The sequence below is a fragment of the Mobula birostris genome, chromosome 5 (assembly GCF_030028105.1).
Source record: "Mobula birostris isolate sMobBir1 chromosome 5, sMobBir1.hap1, whole genome shotgun sequence".
In the NCBI taxonomy this organism is placed as follows: domain Eukaryota; kingdom Metazoa; phylum Chordata; class Chondrichthyes; order Myliobatiformes; family Myliobatidae; genus Mobula; species Mobula birostris.
The window spans coordinates 203,462,862-203,483,351 of NC_092374.1; the positions used below are offsets into that span (position 1 = coordinate 203,462,862).

Genomic DNA, 20,490 nt, shown 5'->3' on the forward strand with positions numbered 1-20,490 from the left:
CGAGGCTGGGCTCCACCTGGGCAGGGCACGGATCACCACCCGACAGAGGCAAGGGGCAGGGAGGGACAGAACCAACCCCAGGTAATGGCAAGATGGCCTGGCTTACCTGGGCGGAGGCAAGGGACAGGAAAGGAGCGAGGTACAGGGTGGCTCCAGGACCAGACAGCAAGACAAGGCAAGGCTACTGGCAAAGCAAGGCGAGACAGACCTTCAGGCGAGGCGAGAGTTACTGGCAAGAGAAGGCAGGGCTTCAGGTGAGGAAACAGAAGGCAGAGGAAGGGATCCAAGGAGTAAGGACAAGAACAATCCTGGTCTCTGGAGGTATTTATGCAGCCAGCCCCAACTAGCATCAGCTGACTCAATTAGAGCTCAACAAGACAGAAACAGGGTAGATAGGAAAACCTGGAGCAAGGGACAATGGACTGGACTGTGAACCGGAATACAGATTTCACGGACCGGACTATGACACTTGCCGGTAGAGTCGATGGTGAGGAGGGCAAATGCAATGTTAGCATTCATTTGAAGAGGCCTAGAATACAAGAACAGGGATGTGATGCTGAGGCTTTATAAGGCGCTGGTGAGGCCTCACCTTGAATAATGTGAACAGGTTTTGGCCCCTCATCTTAGAAAAGACATGCTGGCATTGGAGAAAGTCCAAAGCAAGTTCACAAGGATGACTCCGTGAATGAAAGGGTTATCATCTGAGGAACATTTGATAGCTCTGGGTCTGTACCGGCTGGAATTTAGAAGTATGGTGGGGTGGGATCACATTGAAACCTTTCATATGTTGAACGGCTCAGACAGAGTTGATGTGGAAAGGATGTTTCCCATGGTGAGAGATTCAAGGCTAAGAGGGCACAGCCTCAGATAGAACGGCGCCCATTTAGAACAGAGCTACTGGGAACAAACACATTTCACAACCCACCCCAGTGATAACAAACCTGATTCTGATTTCTTTAGCCAAAGGGTGGTGAATTTGTGGAATTTATTACCACAGGCAGCTGCGGAGGACAGATCCTTGCGGGTATTTAAGGCAGAGCTTGACAGGATCTTGCTTGGACATGGCATCAACAGTACTGGGGAGAAGGCGCAGGAGAGATATGTCCCACAGAAGTTGTTCTCAGATAGCAGGGCGAGCCAACCGTGGCTGACAAGGGAAGTTAAGGACGGCATAAAAGCCAAGGAAAGGGCATGTAAGGTAGCAAAAGTGAGAGGGGTTGGATGATTGGGAAGTTTTTAAAATGCAAAAAGGCACAAGATGGGAAAAGATGAAACATGATCGCAAACTAGCCAATAATATAAGGAGGATACTAAATTTTTTTCAGTTGCATAAATGAAAAGGAGGTGAGAGTTGATATTGAATCACTGGAAAATGATGCTGGTCAGGTAGTAATGGTACCTGAGTCCCAGCGGGCTCTCCCCACACCGCCCCCCCCCCCACGCCCCCGGTAATGGGACCGCGCTGCCCGAGTCTCCCCCCGATTTTCGGAGGCGCTAATTCTCTGCCTCTTTTCCCCCGCCCCTCACCACAGTCTCTGTCACCCTGGATGTAGAAACGGCGAATCCGGGGCTCGAGGTGTCTGAGGACCGGAAGAGTGTGAGACGGACCGAGACCTGCAGGGATCTCCCTGACACCGGGAAGAGGTTCACAGTCCAGCTTTGTGTGCTGGGGTCGGAGGGATTCACATCGGGGACACATTACTGGGAGGTGGAGGTGACGGGGAATCGGGGCTGGGGTCTTGGAGTCGCCGCAGTGTCTGTGGAGAGGAAGGGAGGGGTTGGAACGAGTCCGGAGACCGGATTCTGGATTATCAGGCGGCACGATCACGTAATCAAATTTTTCACCTCCCCTGAATCCCGTCTCCCTGCCGGTCCCATCCCCGGGATGGTGGGAGTTTATCTCAGTTATGAGTCCGGAACAGTTTCATTTTACAACGCGGAGACCAAGTTCCATCCCCACACCTTCACTGGGAATAAACTCACGGAGAAACTCTATCGATTCTTCTGGATTTGGCATGAAAACCAGTGGCTGAGAATCTGCTCTGGTTCCGCTCCAAGTCTGTAAACGGGTCGGGTCCAGGGACGCGTCAGGAGTAAGTCAGTGTAAATATAAATGTGCGGAGACTGAAATAAACACAATATGAGAATTATCGATCCATTAATTTTAACTCGATCACCACATCCGTCAACGGAACCGAAACACCGCGGACTGAGCAGCAGCCGCGGGCGGCGGGTCCTGAGCTCCCCGGCTCCCCCGGGTCCTAAAGTCCACACACACCGATAACAGATGAAGTCGGACAAGTTGTGCTGGTTAGCGAAGTGAAAGTGAATCTTGGGTAGGCAAGACATACGATGGAAGTAGTATGTCACGAGGAGAGAGAAAAAGTGACAGAGGGGGAGTAACCATCGGCTGTTTGAGAATTTGATGTTCACGCCGCAAGGCCGCTGGCTGTACAGGCGGAACATGGAGTTGGGATCCTGAGAGTTCCCACGTGGAATCAGTTATTCTGTTTTGGACACATTTACCCCCCGGGACCTGCTGGAAACTTGCAGGTCAGTCAGGATCAGTGGAAGGAGTAACGGAGTTGGCGATACACGTCGATGACACCTCATCGAACTGATTCAAAGCTGCTGCGGATTTCAAGTATGTTCCGTTTATTTTTAGTTCTCCGAGCATCGGGTTGAAGCAAAAGAAAAGTAGATCTGACATCTGCTCTCACTCCATCCTCCCGCTACCCCACTAGGAATAGGGTTCCCCTTGTCCTCACCTACCACCCCACCAGCCTTCGGGTCCAACATGTTATTCTCCGTAACTTCCGCCACCTCCAACGGGATCACACTACTAAGCACATCTTTCCCTCCCCCACCTCTCTCTGCTTTCCGCAGGGATCACTCCCTACGCGACTCCCTTGTCCATTCGACCTCCCCATCCCTCCCCACTGATGTCCCTCCTGGCACTTATCCTTGTAAGCGGAACAAGTGCTACACATGCCCTTACACTTCCTCCCTTACCACCATTCAGGGCCCCAGACAGTCCTTCCAGGTGAGGCGACACTTCACCTGTGAGTCGGCTGGGGTGATATACTGCGTCCGGTGCTCCCGATGTGGCCTTCTATGTATTGGCAAGACCCGATGCAGACTGGGAGATGGCTTTGCTGAACACCTACGCTGTGTCCGCCAGAGAAAGCAGGATCTCCCAGTGGCCACTCATTTTAATTCCACATCCCATTCCCATTCTGACATGTCTATCCACGGCCTCCTCTACTGTAAAGATGAAGCCACACTCAGGTTGGAGGAACAACACCTTATATTCCATCTGGGTAGCCTCCAACCTGATGGCATGAACATTGACTTCTGAAACTTTCGCTAATGTCCCACCTCACCCTCGTACCCCATCCGTTATTTATTTACATACACACATTCTTTCTCTCACTCCCCTTTTTCTCCCTCTGTCCCTCTGACTATACCCATTGCCCATCCTCTGGGTTCCCCCCTCCCCCTTTTCTTTCTCCCTGGGCCTTCTGTCCCATGATCCTCTCATATCCCTTTTGCCAATCAACTGTCCAGCTCTTGGCTCCATCCCTCCCCTTCCTGTCCTCTCTTATCAACTTGGATCTCCCTCTCCCCTTTTACTTTCAAATCTCTTACTAGCCTTTCTTTCAGTTAGTCCTGACGAAGGGTCTTGACCTGAAACGCCGACTGGACCTCTTCCTAGAGATGCTGCCTGGCCTGCTGCGTTCACCAGCAACTTTGATGTGTGTTGGCCGTAAGATCTGTCAGTTTCATGGTGCAGGGTCACCTCCTGCTGGTGGAAATGGGTACAGCAGAGCAGGCACAAAATGCTGCAACTCTCGACTGGAACTGAGCCAAAAATTTATTGTTTACAGAATCTCGGCATCGCCAGGAGATCAACATTTGCTGTATAGTAAAGGAATTCCCAAATTGTTGCTAGGCAGCCAGATCTGGAGTCCACGACCATGAAGGAACGGCCAATCTATTAATCAGCTGGAACTGTTTTCTGGGGTAAAAGGAAATTGGAGCAGAGAGAGTGAACAGATTCCGATGTTAGATACCTTCACCGACCTGGGAGGAGCGGTGACAGCAGCACAATCCAGGATTCCGAGGGAAAGGGACAGGAGAGGCAGCAAACTGATGGGTCAATGGTGATTTTCACATTGACTTGGTGTAGAAGTTGGGATAGTAAATTGCAATAATTAATGGTCGTGTTTATTATCCAATCACTTCATCTACTAATAGAATACTGACCATTTTATGTCACTGTTAAGAAACTGATTTAAGTGCATGACGGCACACGGATTGCAGCAGCTGAGGTCGCTCATTTCAACTTTTTCAAGGACAGTTAGTGGGCAGACAATGTTGGTCCGGCTGTCAATGTTCACTTTGCGTAGAAATAAATTCTTACTCCTGTTCTTCATATTTTCATGATAAATTTACCCTGCCTCCTGATTCACATGGATAACTCCACTCACCACAACTCTGAACTAATTCCACAAGTGACAGACCAGCTTTCAAGGACTCTACAATTTATTTCTTTGCCGTTTGGTTGCGTCTCTGACAGGACGCCTGTGACCAGTGGTGTGCTGCACGGATCGATGCTGGGACAATTGTTTGTCTTCAGTTTCAACGATTTGGATGTTACTCTGGTAAACGGAATCAGCAAATTTGCAGATGACAAGTTTGGAGCGTAGTGGACAACCAGGCAGACTTTCCAAGCATTCAGCTGGTTTTGGACCAGCTGGAAAGATGGGCTGAAAATGGCAGATGGAACTTAATCCAGACAAGTGAGGTGCTGCACATTGTGGAGCACAACCCAGGGTAGGATTTACACGGTGAATGTTAGTGCACTGAGGAGTGCAGTACAACAGAGGGAGAAAACATTGGTGAGGACTAATTTGGAGTATTGGGTGCAGTTCCGGTCACCTTCCTGCAGGAAAGATGTCGGTAAAATTGAAAGAGTACAGAGAAAATTCACAAGGATATCGAGGACCTGAGTTATAGACATAATTCCCTGGCGCTTAGGTGAATGAGGAATGATTTGATAGAGATATACACAATTATGAGTGGTACAGTATATATAGGGGAAATACATGCAGGCTTTCCCACTGTGTTTGAATTAGACTACAAGTAGAGTTCAGAGGTTAAGGGTGAAGGGTGAAATATCGAAGGGGAACGTGTCACTGAGAGAGTGGTGCAAGTGCAGAACAAGATTCTTGCAGAAGTTGTTCAATTTCAATGTTTAAGTTTGGATAAGTACATGCATGGGTGCGCTATTGTCCAGGTGCAGTTTGATGGGACGAGGCAGAATAAGAGCTTGGCACAGATGGGCCGAAGGGTTTGTTTCTGTGCTGTAGTGCTCTATTATTCTATGCCTATTTGCAGATATTGTCCCCTTTTACATTGATTGCTTGTTTTAGTTTACGGTTATCTTCACAAAATTCGATTGTATTTGCTGTAAACGTTGCCAAGAAAATGAATTTCATTGTCCTGCATCTTGACAGATGCGTACGTTGGTAATAAATGCACTTTGAATTTGCTCCAGCTGAAAGTTACAGCGGGTGGCGGTATTGCGTCGTGAAGCTGCGCAGATATTCAGCCCCAAACAGGAGAAAATCTGCAGATGCTGGCTATCCGAGCAACTCACACAAAATACTGGAGGAACTCAGCAGGCCAGGCTGAGTCCAGTAGACAGTTCGCGCCGAGACCCTTTGGCAGGATGAGGAATAGAGTTAAAAGGTGTGTGGGGAGGGGTGAAAGAAACACGAGGTGATAGAAACCGAGAGGGGCAGGGATCAAGCAGAGCGCTGCGAAGTTATTTAGTGAAGGAGATATAGGGCTGGAGAACAGGGAGTCTGATAGAAGAGGACAGAAGGCCATGGAAAAAAATAATAAGGCGGAGGAGCACCAGAAGGTGGCGATGGACAGGCAAGGAGATGAGGTGGAGAGTGAAAGGGGGATTGGGAATCGCGAAGGAGATATTCAGGCTGTTCGCTATCCCTATCCGTAGATTGAATTTTCTTACATCTATCAACAGGATTGGCAGAGCACTGAATTCAGGATATGAACAACGATGAATGACGGTTTTACAACGCAGCAGAACATTAGATAGGACGGAAATGTAGATGTTTGAAAATTCAACAAATTCCCCAGCTTCCACACCCATCTTCACTTCAAACACAGGAAAGTTATCAAAACTCACCAATCCCCTCTCCCCTCTCCCCTCTCCCCTCTCCCCTCTCTCCTCCCCCTCCCCTCTCCCCTCTCCCCCTTCCCTCTCCCCCTTCCCACTCCCCCTTCCCTCTCCCCCTTTCCCTCTCCCCCTTCCCTCTCCCCTCTCCCCCTCTCCCCCTCTCCCCCTCTCCCCCTCCCTCTCCCTCTCTGCCCCCTCTCTGTCCCCTCTCTCTCCCCACTCCCGTCTCCCCCTCTCGCCCCTCCCCGCTCCTGTGTAGACGCATCTAGACGTATTACTGCCCTCCACAGCATGTATAATTACTTATATAATTTCAAGAAACTCAGATTCTCCAATAGAAACTAGTCGCACGTATAAACTGAATAATAGACTCTTCAATCAGATGTTGGTTCTCCTGGAGGTCAAACAAAGATTTAATAGAAAACCAAAATACATTTAAGTCAACACTTTCAGTACGCTGGATGAACTCAGCAGGTCGGGCAGCATCAGTCAGAAACGATGAGTCGAGGTTTCGGGCCGGAACCCTTCGTCAGGACTGAAGAATGAAGGATGAGGAAGGAGTGGAAGAATGCTTGTAGCTTCAGTTGAAAGGGTTTTTTTCTTTTGCAATGCCATCCACAATTTAATTACCCTCCACCCCAGCATGCCCAGGTATCCATGAAAATCTGACTGCACAACCCATCTTCCCTACTCTAAACAACAGTAAGAGAATCCCAATAACTACGTCAGGTCGAGCTTCTGATTTATTCCCTTTTATAGACTCTAAGGCAGCGGCAGAATCCGAACAGATGATAACCCTACGTGGTTGAGAGTCTTCTATCCACCATAAGGCCCAGAGGATTGCTAATAATTCTGTTGCAAAGACAGAAACACCATCTGAAACCCGGTGACCAATCTTAACTCCAAGTTGAGACATATACACCCCAAATCCTGCCCTACTGCTCTCTGTGTCCACTGAGCCATCAGTAAGAATCTTCAGATAAGATCCCCATTTATTATTTAAATATTCATTTATGATCGATGCTGTTGAAATTGCTCTGCTTCCTTGAGGCTGAAGAAGGAGGAATAGGTCTACTTCTGGTTCTGGCAAGAGCCAAAAAGGAACGGGTGGCAAGTAAATTTGGTCAGCTATGTCTTCCTCAATCAGTTTCAATTTCATAGCCCAGTTATTAACCACATCTAAAAATGGCTATCTTTTAATGTTACTTTGGTGTTCCGACTTCCCCTGCAAAAGACATTTTGATGGACAGCTGTGATTGAAGCCATTTAGTTTTGCCCAATACTGCAGGCCCAACTGAATTCGTCTTAAATGCAGAGGCACTTATTCCATCTCCACACGTAACGCAGGGACTGATGTTGCTCTAAAAGCTCCACAACAGAGTCGAAATGCTTTGGACTGCACAGTGTCTAATTTTTCAAGCACTGCTGTAGCAGCGGAACCATAAGCAATACAACCATAATCAAGAACTGATCTAATCATAGCTAGATCTATTAATTACATCATTTTCCGCCCTGCTCCCCAGTCACATCTAGCAATACTTCTCATAACATTTAAAACTTTCTCACACTTTCCAATTGTTTTATCTATATGAACTCTCCAAGTAAGTCTTTCATTGAACCTAAGAACTTGAATACTTTGACTTTTCTAATGCACCATGATATAGACACAATTCACAGTCAGGAATCTTTCTTCTAAAGCCAAAAATCATATATTTGGACTTAGAAGCATAATTCCTGAAACCCCATTTATCTGGCCAGTTTTCAACTGATCTTAAAGCCTTTTGTACCTGCTTTAATATATACTTGACGTTTCTTCCTCTTTTCCAGATTGCACCATCATCTGCAAACAACGATTTGCCAAATCCTGTCCCTACCTGATCAAAGGTATCATTTATCATGACATTAAAAAGAACTGGATGAATGACACTTCCTTGAGGGGTACCATTACCTATTTTAACTGACTTGGAGCTTGTTCCGCCTATTGTTACTTGAATTGTCCTTTCCTTTAGAAAATGTTTTGATCCAATTAAACATTCTACCTCTAATTCCCACATCATAGAGTTTAATTAATAAACCATCCTTCCATAGTCAGTTATATGCTCTTTCAATATTTAGAAATACACTTACCATTACTTCTGTATTTTGAAACGCTTTTTAATATCATGATCTGAAAGTGCAACTGATTCCATTGTTGATCTTCCAGTTCTGAAACCATTTTGATAGGCAGCAAAATGTCCCTTATTTTCCAAAAAATAAACAAGTCTGTTGGTGACTATTCATTCCATGGTTTTACAAATCACTGATGTTAAAGCTATAGGCCGATACGAGCTAGGACTAAACACGTCTTTACCTGGCTTTAAAACTGGAGCTACCACCGCATGCTTCCATTCTACTGGTAATTTTCCTCCCTTCCACACTGAATTAAACGAAGCTAGCATTCCTATTGAGAGTCATCTGAATGCTTAAGCATTTCTTAACACAGTCCATTCCGACAAGGAGAAGTGTTTGAACCTGATTGGACAGATTCCTGCAATTCCTGAAGAGTTATCCAAATTCCTGTCCAATTTCCAACTTTCCTTTGATACAATTTCCTTTCTCAAATCACCTAACTCTCCAGAACTGTGTAAAGCTTGGAACACCTCTACAAACATATCAGCCTTTCCCTTATTGGTTACAGCTTCAATATCTCCATCCAGCAAAGCTGGGATAGATGGTTTCCTATATATCCCTGACATTCTGTGAATGATCGTCCATAGCTGCTTTATAGGTGTCTCAGGACAAAGGGTGCCACAAAATCTTCTCCAACTATCCCTCTTTGCATTTTAATTCCACTCCTTGCTACTGCTCTTTCCTTTTTATACTCCATAACATTATCTAACACTGGGTACTTTCTTAATTTCCTGTAAGCTCTATTTCTACTTCTTACTGCTATATCACAATTTCGATTCCACCACGGAACTAATGCTCGAGCCTTAGGAACATTATGTAGCGGAATAGTCAACTGATCAACTTTATGAATTATATAATAGAGGGATTCAATCCAATCGTCTATGGAGCCCTCGCTATCAATCTGTTCGATGATATGCAGAGCTTTCTGCTGTAGTCATCCCAACGGTCAAAAGAAACTTTATACCTAGCAGACCTCTCCTCAACTTCTACTATCAAATTTTGACCAAATCTGCATAATATAGTATAGTGATCACTTCCTACTGTGTATCTGTCCATAACATCCCATTCCCCAACCCTGGCTAAGTTTGAGGAAGTGATTAATAAGTCTAAGTGACTATAAGTATTCTTTACAATATTAAATCTTGTAGGCCTTCCGTCGTTTAGCAGTACCATGTTGTATTTGTCTAGAAACTCCTCTGCTACCTCTATATTACTATCTTTACTTTCACTACTAGTCCAGATAGGATTATGGGCATTGAAATCTTCAACACAGATTATTGGGGATCTTACCTTATTCATCATTTCATCAAAAATCTGATAACATCATCATGTTACCTAGATTATAAAAGTTAATCAAAGTTTTTTGACCACGAGAGCACCAAACCTCCACAGCCACCATTTCAAGGTTAGATTTAAAATCAAGTCTTCTAAACTGGGGCCTGTTCTTATGAAAGTTGCACACCCTCCACCAGATTTACCCGTTTTGTCAGCTCTCAAACTATCATATCCAGGGATCGCAAAATCTAAATGAGGCGTTAAGCATGTCTCCTGTATACAGATCAAATCAGGCTTACCCTTAAAAGTTCCAACACAGCGCTGTAATTCTTGACCATTCTTGCATTCCATTGTCATATTAAAAACACCCAAATACTAATTATCGGCCTTTTCATCCACATAATGCTCCTCCATACTCTCTGGCCCCGACAACTGGGAAGTATTCAGAGATTATTTGTCTGTCACATACTCATGTAATGTTTCCGGTAAAACCTGTTTCATATCAAGGAATCTCTCTGCAGCTCCAACAACTTTGATCATATCCAACCTCTTGGTTGTAGTTTTAGCCCCGACCAATACATCAACAACAAACGCCAAAAAAGACTCTTTAGTCATCAACAACATGTCTGAAGGAACCATAGTTGGAGAACGCGGAATGCGCTGACTCCCCACCCTTCCAATCTTTTCTTTACTTATCCTGTGCTCTTTGTCAACTTTCTTTACTGCCTCAGCATATGATATATTTTTTTGGTTACTAACAACCTGAATCTACTTTGCCTTGATAAAATACTCACATCCTCTGAACGCCGCTACATGGTCACACAGACGCAGATACTTAAGCGGGCATTTTATACTTTGATCTCACGCCAATTCGAGGAGACTCCTGGAGGAGAAGGTTCATTTCCCTGTGCGGCCAGCAGATGGGGGAATTGCTCCAGTTATTCCCTCACACACTCTGCTTTCACCCAGTCGGGACGGATTCTGCCAACAGATGTCAAGTGCACACTCGCTGCTCCCCACTGTCCAGCAGCGGTTGTGGGGAATTACTCTGGCCCACACTCTCTGACTCCCTACCCGAGGGAACATCACAGACCGAGGAGATCACAAGGTTCAGAAGTCTGGGAACACGGTGCTTCAGCAGCTGTCGAGGAATCATTCAACAACAACTGACACAGACATGATAGACAGTCGGAGTCTCTTTATCCTCAGCGTGGGAATGTCAAATACAACAGGGTGTAAATATAAGCTGAGAGGGGAAGGGTTAAAGGAGATTGATGAGGCAAGTTTGTTTTACACACAGAATGGTCGGTGCCTGTAACGTGCTGTCAGGGGAGGTGGGGGAAACAGATACAACAACAACATTTCAGTGGCATTTAGACAGACACATGAACAGACAGGGAATGGAGGGTTGTGGACCATGTACAGGCAGATGGGATGAGATTGAATTGGCACAATGTTCAGCACAGACTTGTGGGCCGAATGACCTGTTCCTGTGTTGTATTGTTCAATGTTCTATGTTCAGCAGGTGGGGACGCAGCAGTCGCTGAGTAAATACAGTAAAGTGTCCCGGGCGCTTACACAGACGTGTTTCTCACTGGATACAAAAACAATGAATACAACAGACTCTGCAGACTGTTACATGCATTGGAGACAGTGGAGTGAATACGGTCAACACGGGGTACAGATGATGCTCTACACAGAGTGCACGGGTTACCGCTCCCCTGTGTAATCCAACAGGTAGAAGAAGAAAAAAATAAACGACACAAAGATCGGTTTGTGTTTCAAGAAAATGAGAAACAGGAGCAGGAGTGGCCATTCGGCCCCTTGCTCCTGCTCTGCCCTTAACTCAGAACATGGCTGATCATTGACCTCAGTGCCAATTTCCTGCACCATCCCATCATCACTGTTACTCTTGAATGCAGAAATCTTTTGTAAAGAATTCCAAATACTCACCGCACACTGGGAGAGGAAATTTTTCCTCATCTCAGTTCTGCAGAGGCGACCTCTGATTGTGAGTCTGTGACCCCTGGTTCCACATCTCATCCAGGGGAAACATCATTCCTGCCTCTACCTTGTCAATACCCAGTGAGACTGTGTCTGTGCCAGTGAGACCACCTCTTATTCTTCTAATTATGAGACAGTCTCACTCAGTGTAATCTCCTTGAGGACACCACGTGAAGGGTAAAGTTTTAAAATAAGTGGGTCAAAGTTGAACCGGGATGTGCAAGGAATGTTTTTGGACACAATGAGTGGTATCTCCCTGCAATGCACAGCCGAGATGGGGAGTGGTGGAAGCAGATAAGATCGTGATGTTTAACAGACATTGAAACAGGGAAATGAACAGACAGGGAATGGAGGATATGGATCATTTGCAGGCAAACGTGATGACATTATGGTCAGCATAGACAGCGTGGGCAGAATGGCCTGTTCCTGTGCTGTACTGTTCTATGTTCAGTGTTTGAAATATCACAGCCAGGGACCCAACAATTTCCTCCCTGAACTCTCACCATGACAGAGGGCGAACTGGGTCAGACCTTGGGATTTATTCAGCTTTATGTGCTTAAGCTGGCCAGCCTCGTTTGTAATGTCGGTATGTTTCAGGGCATTCTTATTCTCCTCCCTAAATTCCCCAGCTTCCATCACCTTCTCCATAGTAAATACAGATGGGAAGTAATTAGTCATAGTCATACTTTACTGATCCCGGGGGAATTTGGTTTTCATTACAGTTGCACTATAAATAATAAATAGTAATAGATCCATAAATAGTTAAATAGTAATATGTAAATTATGCCAGTAAATTATGAAATAAGTCCAGGACCAGCCTATTGGCTCAGGGTGACTGACCCTCCAAGGGAGGAGTTTTAAAGTTTGATGGCCACAGGCAGGAATGACTTCCTATGATGCTCTGTGTTGCATCTCGGTGGAATGAGTCTCTGGCTGAATGTACTCCTGTGCCCAACCAGTACATTATGTAGTGGATGGGAGACTTTGACCAAGATGGCATGCAACTTAGACAGCATCCTCTTTTCAGACACCACAGTGAGAGAGGCCAGGTCCATCCCCACAACATCACTGGCCTTACGAATAAGTTTGTTGATTCTGTTAGTGTCTATTACCCTCAGCCTGCTGCCCCAGCACACAACAGCAAACATGATAGCACTGGCCACCACAGACTCGTAGAACATCCTCAGCATCGTATGGCAGATGTTAAAGGACCTCAGTCTCCTGAGTAAATTGAGACGGCTCTGTCCCGTCTTGTAGACAGCCTCAGTGTTCTTTGACCAGTCCAGTTTATTGTCAGTTTGTATCCCCAGGTATTTGTAATCCTCCACCATGTCTACACTGACCCCCTGGATGGAAACAGGGGTCACCGGTACCTTAGCTGTCCTCAGGTCTACCACCAGCTCCTTAGTCTTTTTCACATTAAGCTGCAGATAATTCTGCTCACACCATGTGACAAAGTTTCCTACCGTAGCCCTGTACTCAGCCTCATCTCCCTTGCTGATGCATCCAACTATGGCAGAGTCATCCGAAAACTTCTGAAGATGACAAGACTCTGTGCAGTAGTTGAAGTCCGAGGTGTAAATGGTGAAGAGAAAAGGAGACAAGACAATCCTCTGTGGAGCCCCAGTGCTGCTGATCACTCTGTCAGACACACAGTGTTGCAAGCACACGTAATGTGGTCTGCCAGTCAGGTAAACAAGAATCTATGACACCAGGAAAGCATCCACCTGCATTGCTGACAGCTTCTCCCCCAGCAGAGCAGGGCGGATGCTGTTGAATGCACTGGAGAAGTCAAAAAACATGACCCTCACAGTGCTCGCTGGCTTGTCCAGGTGGGCGTAGACGCAGTTCAGCAGGTAGATAATGGCATCCTCAACTCCTAGTCGGGGCTGGTAGGCGACCTGGAGGGGATCTAAGTGTGGCCTGACCATAGGCCGGAGCAGCTCCAGATCAAGTCTCTCCAGGGTCTTCATGATGTGGGAGGTCAATGCCACCGGTCTGTAGTCATTGAGGCCACTGGGGCACGGCGTCTTCGGCACAGGGATGAGGTAGGCTCAGGTTGAATACATGGCGAAGTACTCCACCTATCTGAGGGGCACAGGCTTTGAGCACCCTGGTACTGACACCATCCGGTCCTGCAGCCTTGCTTGGGTTGAGACGTTTCAGCTGTCTTCTCACCTGTTCAGCTGTGAAGCCCACCATGGTGGTTTCGTGTGGGGAAGGAGTATTTATTTCAGACCTCGCCCATCTGCTGTGTCTCCACACAGAGATGACCACACTGTTCCTTCACAGGACATAATACCTCACTCGTTACCCTTCTTGTTTCAGAGACTGGTAGAATCATTTGTAGAATCTCCTTCATCTTACCTGCTGAAGCTATCTCACACTCCCTTTTGGCCTCCTAATTCTTTTCCCTCTTCAGTGTTTTTCTGCATCCCTTCTGCTCCTTGAGGGATTCATCTGATCCCAGCTGCTTTCATCTGATGCACAATTCCATCCTGACCAGAGCCTCAATAACCCTCATCAGCCAGGGTTCCCTCATCCCTCCAGTCTCGCCATTCACTCTGACAAGGACATGCTGATCCTGAACCTTTACAAACTCAGTTTTAAAGCCGCTCACTTGCCAGATGTCTGTTTACTTGGGACCACCCTCCTGTTCTACACCTCTATTCATTCCCCCACCCCTTCTATCCTCCCTCAGTTCAGTCTGTTCACTGCTCTGAACATCAGAAATAGCAGCAAGAGGAGGCTGTTCAGCCCCTGACGCCTGCTGTCCCATTGAATCAGATCAAAGCCACCTCACTGTGCTACAGATGCAGAGGACGTGACAGAAGTGGAGGTCAGAGAGGAGGGGGAGTTGTGACGTTGATTAGGGAGAACATCACCACAGCACTTAGAGAGATTCTCGTGGGGGACGGCCAGTAAGAGTATATTGGTAGGAGTTAGAAATATGGAGATGGTCACTTTGCTGGGATTGTACTATAGGATGCAAAATGTCAGTGAGAATCAGAAGAGCTCATGTGTAGGGAGAATGCAGATAACTGTTGGAATATCAGGGTTGTAATAGTCAGAGACTATTGACTGGCACATACAAAGTGCTGATCTATTGTACAAGGTAGACTTTGTGAAGTGTGGTCTGGAATGGTTTCACAAGCAACCTGCAGATACCCGACTAGAGAAGGATCTTGGCCTGAATAGCTGCTGCCTGGCCTGCTGAACTCCGTCAGCATTTTGTGTGTTAACTGGATAAAACATTTGCTTGTGGTAGGAGGCAGAGGGTGGTGGTGGAGGATTGCTTTGCAGATGGTTCAAAGGTTCAAAGTTACGTTTAATGTCAGAGAAATGTATGCAATACAAATCCTGAAATGCTTTTTCTTTGTAACCATCCGCGAAAACAGAGGAGTGCTCCAAGAGTGAAGGAGTTAAATGTTAGAACCCCAAAATCCCCCCAACTCCCTCCCTCCCTCGCGTAAGCGGCAGTGAGCAACAATCCCCCCACCCCCCACCGGCAAAAAAACGCACCTGCTACCAGCACTTAAGCGTGATCAAGGCAATAGCAAACACACAGAGCTGCGGTTACCCCCAAAGACTATATTGTTCAGCCGGTAATTCAACATTCTGCAGGCTCTCTCCCTCCCTAATAAGGAAGACAGAGATGACTCCATTTTCCAGCGAGCGGGAGAGACATAACGTGGAGGCCTGTGATAAGTGGTGTGCTATGGGGATCGATGCTGGTTCCCTATTATTTGTCATTTATATTAATGATTTTCATGAGAGGTTGGTGCCATGGTGAGTAATTTTGTGGTTGTGAGGTGAGAGCAGAAAAATATTTAAGAAGAGCTGAAAGGAAACATTTTCCACAGAGAAAATGGAAAAAAGCTGCAAGTGGAGGTGGATTTGAATAGAAGTCCTGCTGCAATCGTGTTCATCTAATTATCAAATAATCAATCACCTAAGCTTATTTCTTTTATGTTCTGATACATAGAGAACGAATGATCTGGATGAGAATGTGGGTGAGCTGATCAATAAACTTGCAGATGTCACTAACATTGGAGGTGTGGTGGACAGTGAAGATGGTAACAACAGAATGTCGAATTACGCTTAAATCAACTGGGAAAGTGGACAAGGAACCGCAGAATGAATTCAACTCAGACAAGTTTGGGAAGTTAAGCCAGTGAATGGCAGGGCCCTGGGGATTGTTGAAGAACACAGATACTGATGGAAACAAGTATTTTATGCCAGAGTGAAGATGCACAGTGCTGCTAGAAAGTTTGTGAACCCTGTAGAATTGTCCCTATTTCTGCATACGTATGACGAAAAATGTGATCATTTCTTCATGCAAGTCCTAAGATTAGACAATGAGAGCCCAATTAAATAAATAACACAATCGCATGATACTTGTTCATTTCTTTATTGAGAAGAAAGATCCAACATTACATGTATTTGTTGGAAAAAGTATGTGAACCTCTGGGCTAATGCCTTCTACAAAAACCATTTGGAATCAGTTGTTCCATTCAATGAGATGAGATGAGCTGTGGGTTGTAGAGGTGCCCTGCCCTATAAAAAAGACACACAAAGTCAGGTTACTGACAGTGCCTGCTCTTCCCAAGAGAGATCTGTTTATGTGCACCATGCCTCAATCAAACCAGCTCTGAGATGACCTCAGAAGAAGGAATATAGAGATGCATGAAGCTGGAAAAGGCTACAAAAGCATTTCTGAAGACCTGAGTATTCATCAGTCCACAGTAAGAAAAATTGTCTAGAAATGGAGGAAACTCAGTACGGTATCAGCAAAAGACCTGCAGAAATAACTGGAACTTGCTAAAGACTCTATTCATGTGTCCACTCTAAGAGAAACACTGAACAAGCCTGGTGTTCATGGAAGGACACCCCGGAGGAAAGTCCACAGAAAAAGAAGTTGCTGGATGTCTCAAGTCTGCAAAAGACCCCCTGGATGTTCTACAATGCTTCTGGGACAATGTTCTGTGTACAGATGAGGCAAAACATAGAAACATAGAAAACCTACAGCACAATACAGGCCCTTCGGCCCACAGAGTTTTACGGAACATGTCCCTACCTTAGAAATAATTAGGCTTACCTATAGCCCTCTATTTTACTAAGCTCCATGTATCTATTTCTTAAAAGACCCTAGTGTATCCGCCTCCACCATCGTTGCTGGCAGCCCATTCCAAGCACTCACCACTCTCTGAGTAAAAAACTTACCACATTTTGGGAGAAAAGCACATTGCTACGTTTGGAGGGAAAAGGATACTGCACAGCAACACCAAACCTCATACCAACAGTGAAGCATGGTGGGAGGAGCATCATGGTTTGGGGCTGCTTTGATGACTCAGCTTGCAATCATTAAGGGAACAATGAATTCAAGACATTTTACACGAGAATGTCAGGGTAGCAGTCTGTCACCTGAAGCTTAATAGAAGTTGGATAATGCAACAATTCAATCACCAAAAGACAAGACTAAATCAATAACAGAATGGTTTGACAAGAAAAATCATGTTTTGGAATGGCCGAGTCAAAGTCCTGACCTTAATCCAAGAGAAATGTTGTGGAAAGACTTGAAGCAAGCAGTTTATGCAAGGAAGCTCACAAACATCCCAGAGTTGAGCAGTTTTGCAAGGAGGAATGGCCTAAAATTCCTCCAAGCTGATGTGCAGGACTGATCAACAATTAGCAGAAATGTCTGATTGAAGTTATTACTGTTCAAGGGGGTCACATTAGTTACTGAAAGCAAAGGTTTGCATACCTTTTCCAACAAATACATTTAATATTGGATCATTTTTCTCAATAAATAAATGAACAAGTATAATTTTTTGTGTTATTTATTTAATTGGGTTCTCTTTATGTAGTTTAGGACTTGTGTGATGATCTGCTCACACTTTAGCCCATACTTAAGCAGAAATTCTACAGGGTTCACAAAGTTGTTAGCACCACTGTAGGGAGGCAATGTGGTGAAAAAGGAGTTTGATACCCTTCTCTTTATCAATCAGTGTATTAATTGCAAGAGTTGTCATGACATGGTACAACTGTACAAGAGATTGGTGAAAATGCTCACCTTGCCATATCATGTTGCATCGAAGTCCCCATCTCACTGAGAAAGTTGTTTGCCTAACGGTTGTTTATATTTCACCACAGGCCAGAACATAAAGCAATAGGAGCAGGAACAGGCCCTTCAGCCCATCATCTCTGTGCTGACCATTTATTTATTCTTCCCCATATTTTCACCCTCCTACTCTACACCTCTATTTATTCACTAGCACCTTCTACGCAGTGACGGGTTTAGGAGGCAGCAGCAGACAAAACGCCCCGATGCCATGGTCTATGAAAGGATGGGAGCACCTGCTGGAGAGGAGTGGAACGACTGACACCTTCCAGGCTGCAGAGTACGTGCTGAGGGACGCATTGAAGGTATTGAGTTCCTCTGCCACTGGACGGGGAGGACGGTTTGGGTGAGGAAGTCTCTCTATTATTGTAGTAGTGAACCACCCCAGGGGCCACATGAGCGGCAACCGTCCGATCGGTTTCAATGAATGTAAAAGAACACTAAGTACCGCATTGACCTTGAACGTAAATTCATTGGCTAAAGGCATTACACAGTTTATATTTGTGACTATTTTAATGGTAAATAAAGTCTGTTATGATTTTTAAAAATCAGCTCGTTGGGTGCGTCCAGAGTGAGGGAGACCGGACCTGCCATTGGAGCCGGGATGGACATAGTGAAGTGAGGAAGCCTCTTCATATGAACGGCAGCGGAAATCAGACCTTCACTGAAAAACCGAACGTTTTCCGCCCTGTGACATATAACATCCATTCAATAGAAAATTGATAGCAGCTCGCCCGAGGCCTCCTTCCTGGGCCGAACGCCGATCGGCCCTCTGGCTCCTCCTTACACCAGGCGACCAATCATCTTCCAGGCGAAGGTCCTTCCTATCCCACGGGTGCGGTCTTTGAGGATTTAGTTGACGTATCTGTCACACTGGAGTTTTCCGGGCCGGGGTTGATAAACCCATGCCCAACACTCCTCTGTTCGCAGCCGGGCATGGGACTGTCCATGGCTGAGGCGTTAGTTATGTTCCCACCTGTTTGATGTGCCCCTGATCCCACCGTGTTGTGGAAATGGCCCCTTTGAACACTTGTAGGAACAGAACGATCATTCTCGGACACTTCAGCGCCCCTAGAGGACAATCGCGGTACTGCAGGCGTTCAGCGGCTCCCCGGAAGGATCCTGAACCAGGAAGTAGTGGGAGTTAAAATGGCTTCGAAAGGACAAGTGGAAAGTTGGACTGACGAGGTAATTTGTCCCATCTGCCTGGATTTCTTCACCGATCCGGTTATACTGGACTGTGGACATAACTTCTGCCGCTCCTGCATCACACGGTGTTGGGAAAGGGAGGAGAGAAACTCCTGCCCGGAATGTAGAGAGGAGTCTGGGAACCGCATCCTGAAAGTCAATCGGGCCTTAGCAAATCTGTCTGAGAAAGCTCGAAAACTAAACTTGAATCCGAAAGGGAAGGAAAGTAAACTTCACTGCGAGGAACACGAGGAAGAACTGAAGCTGTTTTGTGAAAACGACAAGAAACTGATCTGTGTGATCTGTGTAGCTTCCCAGGAACACAGAGAGCACCGCTTCCTGACGATTAAAGAAGCTGCTGATGTCTATAGGGTAAAACAAATCGATTTTGATCACCTGATGTTTTTTCGTTGCATATTTATTTTCTAACCCCTGGTGTATATGACAATAAACTGGCCCGAATCGTTACTGCATCTTTATTGTCTAATTCCTTCACTCTCTGCTTCCCAGGACCGGGTTAAATCTGCGTTAGAATCTCTCACAGAAAAGAAATCCGAGCTCGAGGAAATAGAGCGGCAACAGAAAGAGAAGATTTCCGGAGTTCGGGTGAGGCTTCTTGAGGAGAATTTGCAATGTTGTTGTGTAGTTTTGTTCCCTTTACTGCGGAATATCAGCTTTGGTGATTATCTTCGATCCTGGCCTTTTTTTTCAAAGATTCAAAAGATTCAAAAAACTTTATTGTCATTCTAACCATACATCAGCTCTGCAGGGCAGAATGAGACAGCGTTTCTCAGGGGCAGTGCAATCATAACATAACAGACGCAACACTAAATAATAAATATAACAATAAATAGTAAAACACAACAGCCACATGTCAGTTAAAATCAGTTATAAATGTCCAGTGCAAATTAAAAGTGTCCAAAGCAGAGTCAGGTGGAGCAGCTATTTAGCAGTCTGACTGCCTGTGGGAGAAAGCTGTTTAGTAGCCTTGTGGTTTTAGGTTTGATGCTCCTGTAACGTTTAACATGGAATATAGAATAGTACAGCACAGTACAGGCCCTTCGGCCCACAGTGTTGTGCCGACCTTCAAACCCTGCCTCCCATATAAGCCCCCACCTGAGATTCCTCCATATACCTGTCTAGTAGTCCCTTAAACTTCACTAGTGTATCTGCCTCCACCACTGACTCAGGCAGTGCATTCCACGCACCAACCACTCTCTGAGTAAAAAACCTTCCTCTAATATCCCCCTTGAACTTCCCACCCCTTACCTTAAAGCTGTGTCCTCTTGTATTGAGCAGTGGTGCCCTGGGGAAGAGGCGCTGGCTATCCACTCTATCTATTCCTCTTATTATCTTGTACACCTCTATCATGTCTCCTCTCATCCTCCTTCTCTCCAAAGAGTAAAGCCCTAGCTCCCTTAATCTCTGATCATAATGCATACTTTCTAAACCAGGCAGCATCCTGGTAAATCTCTTCTGTACCCTTTCCAATGCTTCCACATCATTCCTATAGTGAGGTGACCAG

General features: G+C 45.7%; 1 protein-coding gene across 1 annotated transcript in view; it reads left to right on the forward strand.

Moving 5' to 3' along the window:
* Window positions 1-20,490, forward strand: part of LOC140198477 (uncharacterized) — an 89,659-nt gene that overhangs the window by 58,633 nt on the left and 10,536 nt on the right. The window contains 4 exon segments of the mRNA XM_072259563.1: window positions 1,533-1,828; window positions 15,642-15,732; window positions 18,814-19,337; window positions 19,476-19,571. Of these exon segments, the coding sequence (XP_072115664.1) occupies window positions 1,533-1,828; window positions 15,642-15,732; window positions 18,814-19,337; window positions 19,476-19,571 (1,007 nt within the window).